Source organism: Sphaerodactylus townsendi, linkage group LG02, assembly GCF_021028975.2.
Source record: "Sphaerodactylus townsendi isolate TG3544 linkage group LG02, MPM_Stown_v2.3, whole genome shotgun sequence".
NCBI lineage: Eukaryota > Metazoa > Chordata > Lepidosauria > Squamata > Sphaerodactylidae > Sphaerodactylus > Sphaerodactylus townsendi.
Genome location: NC_059426.1, coordinates 155,692,515 through 155,704,599, shown reverse-complemented (window position 1 = coordinate 155,704,599; position 12,085 = coordinate 155,692,515). Strand labels below are relative to the sequence as shown.

Sequence of the window (12,085 nt, the reverse complement as noted above, 5' to 3'; positions counted from 1 at the left end):
CTTTGTTTGAGTATCAATAAGGCCACATTTGTGTTTTTGTATACTGAATACAACTTTCTGCTGAAGCGGCTGAGCCATTTTTAGGAGGGTCTCGATAAACTTGTGCTGTGCTTGGCTTTTGAAAGAACTTTTTTTTAACAGATCATGGTCAATCAATTTGATACTACAGCAGTGCCTGAAGAAAGAAAAACGACAGAAGAAAGAAGTAAAAGGAAAGAAAAAAGGAAGAACAAGGGCATTTTCCAAGGAGAGAACACTCAAGGTGCAAAAGCCGGCTCCACTCGGTTGCTAGATAAACTAGAAGAAGATTCTGCGGATCATCAGGGGTTCTCAAGGTACAGTCTCCTTGGTCTGGTTCTGACATTTACCTCACCCTGACATTTCTCCAGCTACTCACCTTGTGCACTTTCCAGGCACAGCTACCAGCCCTGCCTCAGTTATTGTGGGATGACTTGGCTGCAATCCTAGACAACTGTAGCCCAAACAGGGAAGTACGACTCGCGCATTTTGAAAAGACACAATCCGTTTCAAAGTTAATCCTTTGCCAGCTGAAGAGATTTAAGTGTGTCCTTAGCTCTCCCATTATCTTTGGGAATTAAAAGTTCTCAGACCTGGCAGGATTGTGCCCCAAGTTCTTCCTGCAGGTGATCACTTGGCAGCACAACATTCAATTTGCCCATTAAGAGGTGTGGCTGTATTAAATGGCTCGCAGGGCAAGCCCAACATCTCACCCTGGGTGCCCCCCCCACAGCTGTGCCCCATGGGGAGTTCAGGGTGGGGAAAAGTGGCAAGGGAGGGTATAGCCCTGCAATGTGCCCCCCGCGTGGCCCTAGAAAGTGGTGTCTGGGGCTCTAGCCCCCACTGTACCCCCTTGTTACACCATTCAAAATCAGCTTACCCATTGATTGGTTGCACTAAAAACCTCTGAAAGACTTTCCGGTGCATACCCATGGCATCCTTTCCCTCTCCTGCCTCCAGCTATTTAGGTTTTAGGCTCCTCGGAAGCCACAAACAGTATAGCAGGAACAATATGAACTTATTTTATATTTAAATGCAAGCTTTCCAAGCTCAGCAATAGCCCAAACAGCAATAGCTGTTTTTTACAGATGCAATTTGCAGTTGTCAAGTAGCCAAGCTCCATGACATTTGCTTCACACAGAGAGAAGCCATTAATGCTGTCAAGATGAGGAGTGTAAGTGGAAAGAGAGCACGAGAGAGTGCAAAGTTCTCATTGTTTCTCACTGGGCCCACAGCTGGGAATAGAACTTTGACCTAATTCTTCCAGGTCAAGCATTCTGTACACTGGTTTTGGTTCCCCGTTCCTTCCCCGTGTTGCCTGCTGGTGACATTTGGGCTTCTCGCAGAACTCTCTCAGCTCCACTTACCTCACAAGGTGTCTATTGTGGAGAGGGGAAGGGAAGGAGTTTGTAAGCCACTTTGAGACTCCTTACAGGAGAGAAAGGCAAGATATAAATCCGAATTCCTATTCTTCTTCTCTTCATATGTATTCAAAAGAATAAATGAGTCTGAACATAAAACGGTCCCTTTAAAAAGTTATACAATCAAAATACTTTTTTGTTGCAAGGCCATACCGTAACTAGTATGTAAATGTAAGACCATCTCCTTGGTTTTTTTTAAATGGCATACCAGGGGGTGGGGGTGCACTCTTGCATTTGAGTAAATGGTGTTTGATAACCAGCTGGCCTAAAATGTATAGACAGTGTAGTGTAGTTGTAATGTTGTTGGGCAAGGATCTGGGAAACCCAAGCTTGAATCCCCGCCTCTGCCATGGACATTGCTGGGTGACAGTGGCCTAGTCACTCTCTCTCTCTCTCTCAGCCTTGACCCTGGCAAGTATTTAAATGGGATATCTCTAAGGAGTACCAGGGCATGATGCAGAGGCAGGCAATGGCATCCCTGAACATCTCTTGCCTTGAAAAGCCCATGGGGTTGTCATAGGTGACTTGACAGCAAAAAAAAAAAATGTATATGGAGCACCATGTGCCTTCCATGCAAAAATGCTGAATAGCCAGGCCCTTTCCCCCCTAAACATACCTTACTTATTACTAATTAACTTTTCAGGGCCTGCTACAGTGATTCCAATGTCGTTTTCCAAAGAATTACTGATCGAGTTAGTAAGGTAAGTGGATATAAAAAAAATAATAATTTCCATATACTTCTTCTGCTAATCATCCTAAAATAAGAAGTTGCCCCTGCTATATCCGTTATTTTTGAATCCCAGACTTTTGTGGATTAAACATTTGTTATTAAATACTTTCAGGAAAGTGTTGGTACTGATGATGAGAAAAGCGCAGTCATTAGTGAAAGTTTTACTTCTTCAACCAGGTGGGTACAATTTTCCTTCCTTGTCTAAATTGAGTCGTTGAGCGAAGAGAGATGTAATGTTTATAGATCAGGAGAACTGGTTTGGAACCACCCTTGCTATGCTTGGTAGAAAATTACCTTTTCTTCTTCTGGGTCAAGTTCTGGAAGAGGAAAGCACCTCAAGTTTGTTGCAAAAACTGTCTAGCAATGGTACTGATTGGCTAGTGCTTATGACATCACCATGAGTGCTCGCCCTCTGCCCCCTCCATTCATCATTGAGACTATTTTGTAACTCCTAAAAAAGGGGAGAGATGAACATGTAAATGAATAAATATCATGTGTGCTTCGAAATACTAACAAAGGCAGGTCACTTTCATGCAATGTGGAGGTGGGAAGCAGCAAGGCCAATAACTGACTCATAGCGGGATCCTGAAAAGAGTTACTCCTTTCTAAAGCAATTGATCTCATTGGGCTTTCAGAGGTGGAACTACACAGGACTGCACTATCCATATTTATCTTGCTAGAATCAGTCTCTGGCACACAAACTCCAAAGCTGTGAAGAATATGCTGTGGTTTTCTTTAAATGCTATGGTTCATTTCCAGGTATCTGGGTTTTTTTACCACTTTTCTCCAAGCAGCCTCTTTCATGCCCCCCCCCCCCCATCCACTTCTGAAAGCCAGGGGCCCTCCAGAACAATTTGTCATGTGGGGGGGGGGGGGGGGGGGGTTGCCAAACATTTCTCCTGCTAGTGCATGAGCAACTGAAGCAGTATCATGAATCAAGTAAAAACCTGCTAATGATGTTCAAAGATTGATCTTGGCAGATTCCCGCTTCTTCCCACAATCCCCTGTGCTATGTGTCAAATTGTTCTAGAGCAGGGGTCTCCAACCTATGGCCCTTCAGATGTCCATGGACCCTCTGAAACGATTCATGTCTGTCAGCATGGCCAATTGGCAGGGCTGATGGGGATTGTGGTCCACAAACATCTGGAGGGCAACAGGTGGGAGACCCCTGTTCTAGAGGGCTCCTTCGCCCTTTGCAGTAGCTTTTCAAGGGGTTGCTGGAGGAAGGGAGAAGATGGTAAAAACCACTTTCAGGAATGTTCTTCATAGAACAGCCACATTCAACCGGGGTTTATATCCACCCTTGTGTAGAGTTGGAACAGGGACCAATTCATTTTGGAACTCTGTATCCAAAAAACATTGGTGAACCTCATTTGTTGCTTTCTTATTCCCCATTTCCAGAGGTTGGTCTGGGACTAAGCCAATGGAGAGAAGTTTATTGATTACCATCAGAATCCAGTTAGGCAAAGAGCAGCCGGCTGAAAAAGCAGCCTGGTGGGAACTACATTTCCCAGGAGACCTTGCGAGCCCCAACTCGAGGCCTCCCGGGGGTTGGGGGCTCGCAAGGTCTCCTGGAAAGTGTAGTTTCCACCAGGCTGCAAAGAGCAGCCAGCTGAACTAAAGTGGGAGGGGTCAGGGGGTGGGAAGGGGACCATTCTTGCTGCAGGCTGCTCTAGGCTGGCAGGCCTGGCAGGGCAGGGCAAGGGGACAGGGGAGGGGTATGGGGTTGTGTGTTGCCCTTCCCCCCACCCGTTGCAGCTACGCGACTGGAGAAATGTTATATTGTTCTTATTGCTTTGGCCTCTAACTTTGTCATCCAGCATATAGCTGCATTGTTTGTTGTATGAATTATGCAGTTTTTGTTTGTTCTCTGATAGATATCCTCCCTGTTTTTTCCCCGCTATTAGTTATATAAAGTTACAATCTATTGCATTGTTTCAAATTGTGTGATCCACCTTGGATCTCAGCAAGAAAGCACTTTAGAGGCCAAAAGGATTTTTGTGGGATGGCCGTTCAGCAGTTAAAGCTCCTTTCATCAGATATTTTGATTCTCAAAAGCTTGTAGAAGAAGAAGAAGAAGAGTTCGGATTTATATCCCCCCTTTCTCTCCTGTAGGAGACTCAAAGGGGCTTACAATCTCATTGCCCTTCCCCCCACACAACAAACACCCTGTGAGGTAGGTGGGGCTGAGAGAGCTCCAAAAAACTGTGACTAGCCCAAGGCCACCCAGCTGGCGTGTGTGGGAGTGTACAGGCTAACTACATTTCCCAGGAGACCTTGCGACCCCCAACTCCCAAGGTCTCTTGGAAAGTGTAGTTTCCACCACAGGCTGAATTCCCCAGATAAGCCTCCATAGCTCAAGCGGCAGAGCGGGGAATCAAACCCGGTTACTCCAGATTAGAATGCACTTAACCACTACGCCACTGATGCTTATCAGTACCCCAAAAATGTTGATAAACTCAGATTTGGCTGTTTTACTGCAGACCAATAAGACCACCCTCTGAAACGATCTTCAGTGAGAAAGGCTGACTCGAAGCAAATATACACTGTTAATGCCGAATACGTGTTCTACATTTGGTTTCAAATGGGTTTTATAATTGTTACAGGGTTGAGCTTCCAATTGTTAGCTGCCCTGGTGACCTCGATTGGGCAGAATATGAATTCTGTAAATAACTGTGCATCAGCGATATGAATCTTTGCTTCATTTCATTCCTATTTCCTTTGTAGGAAGAGAAAAGGCCTGGAAACGAAAGACTCTCCGGACAAGGCCAGCCCACATAGCAGCACGTCGCACTCAGACCAGCCCGAGTTGTTTTATTTCATTGTTTTCCTCTGGGTCCTTGTCTACTGCTTATTGCTCCTCCCGCAGCTTATTAGCAACCCCCTTTGATGCCTGTGAATGAGGAAGAATAATAAAAGAAAGTGGCTTGATTTTTTTTCATTCATTCGTTCAGGTGAAAGGATGGTCCAAAAATACGGGACCCGTCTTGGAAGGCAGTCGCTTTGTAGCTCTTTTTCTCCCATGTTCTCCCATGAATTCTTGTACACATTTGTTTTTGTACATAGATTATATTTATAAAGATATATATGTATATAAATAATGAAACAGTGGGGTGAAAAAAATTCCGTATTCCCAGTTTTTATACGTATGTGCCTTGCTTTATAGGATCTTAAATTTACAAACAACGAATATAGTATTTTAGGGAAATGCTGTAGATTTAGAGGTCTCTGGTTTTCACAGTTCACTTGGGATTATAATTGATTTAGAACCGTGAAATATGCCCAAAATGTATATGCATATATATTCTAATGTTTCTTTCCTGGTGGGAATTTGGGGGTGGAGGAACTTTCTAATCGCTGGAACTCAATGTGTTATGACTGAGTGGGTGCAGCCTTGGAGAACTTGTTTCCAATTCAAATCATCTGACTTAGGGTTGGAATCCAGCCCCTCTTGATTTAATACACCTTTGTAGGCAAAGCAGATATGCTCTAGCTGAAAATGAAGGAGAGACTATTCATTTCCAGTGGAAACGTAGCAGAATTTTATTGGGAACTTCGTAGTGTATTGAGGGGCACCCTTCATATTGAAATGAAGTAATGAAGCCATGTCTTACCGACTGAGACAGGAAACTGTCCGTTTTCTATTTGAGTTTTCCATACAAACCAGCGAAAAATTGAGTATGTGGTTGCTGTCAACTTTATGACTTCATTAACCTTGCTCATCTGTGGATCTATTTCTTGAGTGTCCTTATGTAAATGTCATATGACTGGTTAACTCTGTTTCTGTAAGGTACCTATTATAGATGTCATTTACCTTCTCCTTCACACAGCATACATTTGCTTCTCTTTCTGGGATGTGAAAGGATTTGGACCTGCAAAGCAGCTGATAGGGGCTGAAGCTTGGGTTTGTCCAGAAATTGAAAATGTGTCTGCCTGTTAGGAATGTAAGAAATGCTCTGAATGATCATATCAGCAACCAATCTAATTAATTGGTCTTCCGCTAGTTAGATTCCTCCAGGAAGACTGCAGGGCTTCTCCACATCGTGTGGTACTCAGATATACTGCCTCTGAATAGGGAAGCTCCATTTAACTGACACCCTATCCTCCTAAACGGTTTTCAAAACCTTGTGATGGATAATCTATGACAATTACTTGCCTGTTGTTCATCTCTTTCCTGGGTTAGTCCTGCACTCTATAAAATAAGGTATCTTCCACTTTGCTATTCTCTCACTGATTCGGCTAACAGTCAGAGAACATGGGAATGGATTTCTGTACGTGTCCCTAGCTTGCTGAGAAAACATGGGTTGTTACTTTGAACACCCAAGCTATGTATAACCCAAGTCTTTGTGAATGAAGCTATGTATAACCCAAGGCACACGTCTTTGTGAATGAAATACTCTTTCTTCTTCAGAATCACACTAGTGTAGCCGGACTGAAAGGAAAATCTTTCTCCTGCCACATCTCACTCTAAGGAACTGCCGCATCCAATTCAGGCAGTGACCAACCTAAGCAGGAATCAAGAGATCCCCTGATAAGTTTCCAAAAACTAAGTTAGGAAAAAATGCTGAGTTCTTAAATGTGGTATGATTGAAGATAATTTTATTGAGCGGAGTAGTTAGCACACTGGCAGATAATATTGGACATGGAATAACACTACCAAATCCTGGAATGTCCATTCAAAGTTGCAAGTATTCCAAAACACCTATTGTCTAAAAGAGGAAATCAAGAAGTTGAAAGAGGTAAAGCCAGATCATCAGGCATGGCTTAGAGCTTCCAGTCCAGGCAGGTTCCAGACACCAGTTCAGATTGTTGGGCAGGACTTCCAAAAATCTGGGCAGCCAGTAATCTATAACATAAATGGTAAGATAGAACACAGCATAGAGGTCTGTGTGCTGTTCAAATCCCGGTGACTCGAAGCCAGATAGAGACTCCAGTCCAAACCATACTTCTCTAGGGTCCACTCAGCATGGGCCCAAAACAACACCCCGGAACAGTAAAAACACCGTTCCGGGGGTGCTGTTCAGATGGCTGCAGCCTCTGCATTGAGGCAGCGTCATGCTTTTCCCCTGTAACCGGCAGAGAAACGCTCTTTTCCTGGTTTTGGGAAACTGTTTCTCTGCCAGCGCCATGCAAACGGCACCGGGCTGGAGTCACCGCTTTTCGGCACCTCCATTTCCTCCCACACTTACCTTCTCTCCCTGTGGAGTTCTGCAGGGACGGGGAGAGGAGGTCGGAAAGCAGCATGGGTGTGCCTGTCCCTGTCCCTGCAGAGCTCCACAGGGAAAGAAGGTAAATGTGGGGAAAGAAAATGGAGGTGCCTCTGTGTGGAGGTGCCTCTGCGGGCCATGGCTGCTCTGGGGCCGCTTACACCTCAGCGTGTGAACGGCCTCAGGGCCCCCGCAGCATCATATATGCCGGTGGGAAGCCTCTTCCCTGGCCCATGCGGAGTGGGTCTAGGATGCCCATCACAGCAACTTCTATTAACATTTTTAGAAATACAGGCAGAGGGACTTGTGGCTCAGTGGTCGAGCATCTGCTTTGCATGTAGAAGATCCCAAATTCATTCTCCAGCATCGTCAGTTAAACAGATCAGATAGCAGGTGATACAAAAGGCCATAACCTGAGACCCTACAGAGCCACTGCCAGGTACATCAGACAATATTGACCTGCTAGCTTCCTGTGTGTATATGCCTCTATTCACAGGTCTCATCTGTCCTATCAGCTTTGGGCCTCTTGAATGAGTTCTAATTTTTAATTCATGACTTTTGGATGGCTCTGAAGCAGTGTGAACAAAAGCACGCCTGCACTGTGTTTACTTTTCTTTTAGACACCTAGAAATCCTGTTACTATTGTCTGCAGCTTCGCTTTCCAAATAGAAGTTTCATTCTCTGACCTCCCTTTCAGCCTCAGATTAACAGTACACGAAGGGGACTTCTATACACATGACATAATTTGGTTGTTTTGTACCATTCGCTTTTGTTTTGGCAAGCATCATATTCCCTCTAATATTTTTCTAAAACCGAGAAGTTTTTTTCTGTGTTTTTTTTTTAAAAAACAGGGAGTCATTTATAAAGAGCAGCATGACACTTTAGAAATTGTTTTGTCACACTGCTTGATGCTACTGATAGCCTTCCAAAAAGATTCCTCTGCCAGGAAAACAAAAGGACCACAAGGAAAGCTATATTATTTTCCTTTCCGCCCCGGTGCTTACTGAATATCTATTCGAGCAAGCAGAGAGCTCGGATTAAACCTGGCACAGTCTGCAGCTGCTGCTCCAGACATTATGCACTTGATAGATTATGCCATTTAGCAAAACAGTGTTTATTCTGTATGTCACAGGCAGTGCTGAGAAATCTTTCTCTTTGTAATTTTGGAAAGCGGAGGATGGTGACATATGGCCATCAAGCCAGGTGCTTACCTGTACAGTCCATTTCCTGCTAGTCTTGGCATGATTTGGAGAGTATTATATTGAGGACAAGAAGGTACTTTATTTCGAGCACACACAATACAGTCGTGCCCTATGGAAACAGGCAGAGAAGACAGCTTAAAATTATAGCGCCATCTTGTCCCGTTTGCTCACTGAGATGGCCAAGGGGAACTTTGAGCTGAAGAAATATAAAATCATCTCTTCCAACACTCTGTCCTTTGGCAATAGATCTTATACCCGAAGCATCTTTGACAGATGCCTGCTCACTCTTTTCATGTTCCGAGGATGGAAATTCAGCAACTTCCTTAGACAAACTGCTCTCGTATAGGACTGCTCTTTACGGTTAAGAAATTGGTTGTTCTCTTAACTTGAAATTCTCTGTCACGTTTCTTTAGCTTGTGCTTCTGAATGTAAAATCCCGAGATCCATCACTTTTATTTTTAAAAAAGAGAAATAGTAGCTGTTGCGGTTCTAGCAGGAAAAAACGAGAAGCTCGCCCTCGTTTTTTACTTCTGACTCCATGTCTTTTCATAATTCCATGGGTGGGATACAGACAGCTTTTTTATTCAGTCTCACCCTGCTCTTCTCCTTACTATCACCTCCATCTCACAAGGCTTTTGTATATGCAAATCCTACTATTCTCAGAATAGTTTCTGTCATTATGGGGGAACTTCTCTTTTATTTTTAGCTTAGGAAAAGTTAACCCATTATCAAATAACAAAAAGCTTTTTTTCCCATTGGAAGGTCAAATGACTGTGCATCAGGGTTTTTTTTCTCCTTTGGGATCTACAGTATAGTTCATTTTATTTAATGCTAACTTCAGTGATTTGAAGAATATATTCTCTGGCGTTTTCCTTGAGCGGAGACAATCTGAAACATGCTGTTACTGAGAGACGTTTTATTTTTAAAGCACAGAAATAAGTGAGCACATGTACAAATGCTTCCCACTTTTTCCCAGGTGTGTTTTCCTGGTCAGTTGTATACACTGAATGTTTGCACTTAATCTTCAAAAACATTTGCTTGTAAAATAAATGAAATGCTTTATGTATAGTTGGAACAAACTACAGGAAGCAAGTGTTTTCACAAAACCATTCTTTGAAGGAAAAAAAATATGCATTGGTGAATAGCTGAAGACTTTATTTTCTAACATCTCAAATTTTCAAATAAATGGATGGATTTTCTGTACTAAATCAACTTTGTCTGTGTACTTTCCTCAGCTTGACATTGAATGAATAAAAAGTCAGCACAGCTCTCAAATTGTGTTGTCATAAGTGGAAATACTCAACATTAGAGAAATGTTAGGCATACATTGGTTTAAGTCCACTGGTGGATTTTCACATACAGACGGGAGGCAATTTTCACTGATTCCTTCCCCCTGCGGATGGATTCCATCTTCATCCTGTTCCTGGGGGTTCACTGTCCCCCAGCAGCAGCACTGGGGAAACATGTTGTGCGGTAGAGAAAAAGGAGAGGGGAGGAAGTCATGTTTCATGGGCAGAATTTTTTTCGGTCCTTAGAAAATCCCAGCTACTGAAAGCCACCAGGAAGAGTTCCCTACTGTGCGTAACAACATATTGTTTATTTACTGCATTATTTAGTGGCTAAATGTGTTCTGATTAAGCAAAGTACTGATTTAACTACTAACATGAATATGTTGTAGCATTAATTGTGGAGATAATCTAACTCTACTTTCATTATTACATAGATTTGCCTCCTCTCCCTTTGGTTAATAGAGAACTCCCACAATTTCTCCTTGTAAGAGGAAGATTGTCCTGAGATCTGGGTGTTGCTTGGATTCTGGACCTGCTACGTGGACCATTTGCAGTGCAATCCCAAGCAATTACACCTAGGGTATTGCTGGGCCTATACAAAAATCACTCCCATAGTTGCTTGGTGGAGCAGTGGAAGTAAAAACCTCTTGCCAGTGGCAGCTCTAGTGCAAATCTAGATGTGATGTCACTGAGCTGGGTGACCTTCTAGCATTCACCCTTGTAACTGTAGTTTCAGGTGACTCCTAGAGTGTTGCCTTAATTCCATTTCTGGGTTTGTGATATGACACTAATCATCAAGACTCCCCTCCCCTCCCTGAATCTCCCAAAGTTTGCCAGTGCTGGATGGACAACCCTAATTACATCTTTCTAAGCCCACCGACTTCAGTAGTGCAACTCTGCCTGGTCCTTAGCTAGCCTGAAATTTCAGCTGTATTATTATTGGAGTGAGCAGAGTCAGGTCTCCTGTGGGAGTAGTACAGATGTGGATCTTTCCCAGATGCCCATTTCCTTAGCAGTCTCCTTTGTCACACTTGCATCCTGGGAAAAAAGATGGTACTCCAGGTGGTAGCAGGGCTTCTGGTGGCGACTGCAGTGTCAGGCTCTTCAGGCTGTATCACCAGGTGGCAGGTCACATGACTGGATGCCACTCCAGGCCAAACAAAAAAATTCCTGCGTCTAGAAAAAGCAGGTGTCAAGGAAAGTGGACACTTAAACTTTCCCCTGGGTGTTAGTTTTCTATGTGTATTTTTTCATGAGGCCGTCCCCACCTGCAGCCAAAGCCCACACATAATTCCACTAGACCTCTACAGATTTATAACAAACCTTACAATTCCACGCTATACAATGTCATGAGTAGTGGTGGGATCCAAAAATTTTAGTAACAGGTTCCCAGGGTGGTGTGATTCAAACAGTGGGGTAGCGCCAATGGGGCTGGGCGGGGCACGATGGGGGCGTGGCCAGGCATTCTGGGGACAGGGCATTAATAATTTCTCTGTTACTGTAAAAAAACTCTTACTGTAAAAAAAAAGTTCCTAATTTCCAGCTGGTATGTTTCTGTCCATAATTTAAACTCATTGTAGCAAGTCTTATCGTCTACTGCCAACAGAAACAACTACTTCTCCTCTAATTGACTGCCTGTCAAATACTTAATACTTTCAAATACTTAATTTTGTTTCTAGAAATCAAAAGAAGGATACTTTCCTTAAACAAGGAACTTTACCATATTTCTAAAACATGTTTTTAAAACAGCCCAACAGGGAGAATGATCCCGTTTTCTACCTTCGCTAACCAGCCACATAGGAAACAACAGGACTTTATGATTTTTGGACCTAATGGAATTTCTAACGGAAAAGCAGACCCAATTAGTAACCCCCTCTTGGCACACACAAATAATTAGTAACCCACTCTCGGGAACTGGTGAGAACCTGCTGGATCCCACCTCTGGCCATGAGACATGAAAGATGACCTGACATAAATAAAGCTCATGGGCTCGGTGGTCTGGACCCAGGATAGCATACCATTCTCCCCCTCCCTCCCCGCTCACTGTCCCCCATACTGAGGCCATGGATCCCCTCAGAAACTATGTGTTATATTTGAAGAGGTATAATTTTCCTTTTACTTCTGAAAGGAAAATGGTGAAATGGGAGGAAGAAAGAAAGATGGAGGAGAAAGCTGAGAAGGGGCTGGTAAGGACCAAAAAACCCAAAGCCTTGTGTCA

The 12,085-nt window shown here is 43.5% G+C and overlaps 1 protein-coding gene across 1 annotated transcript in view; it reads left to right on the top strand.

Moving 5' to 3' along the window:
• The window catches only part of CLMN (calmin), a 92,444-nt gene extending 82,658 nt beyond the window's left edge, over positions 1-9,786 (top strand). The window contains exons 11-14 of the mRNA XM_048485306.1: positions 142-335; positions 2,083-2,140; positions 2,282-2,346; positions 4,897-9,786. Of these exons, the coding sequence (XP_048341263.1) occupies positions 142-335; positions 2,083-2,140; positions 2,282-2,346; positions 4,897-5,059 (480 nt within the window). The 3' untranslated portion in view covers positions 5,060-9,786. The remainder of the gene's footprint in view (positions 1-141; positions 336-2,082; positions 2,141-2,281; positions 2,347-4,896) is intronic.
• The last annotated feature ends 2,299 nt before the right edge of the window (positions 9,787-12,085 follow it).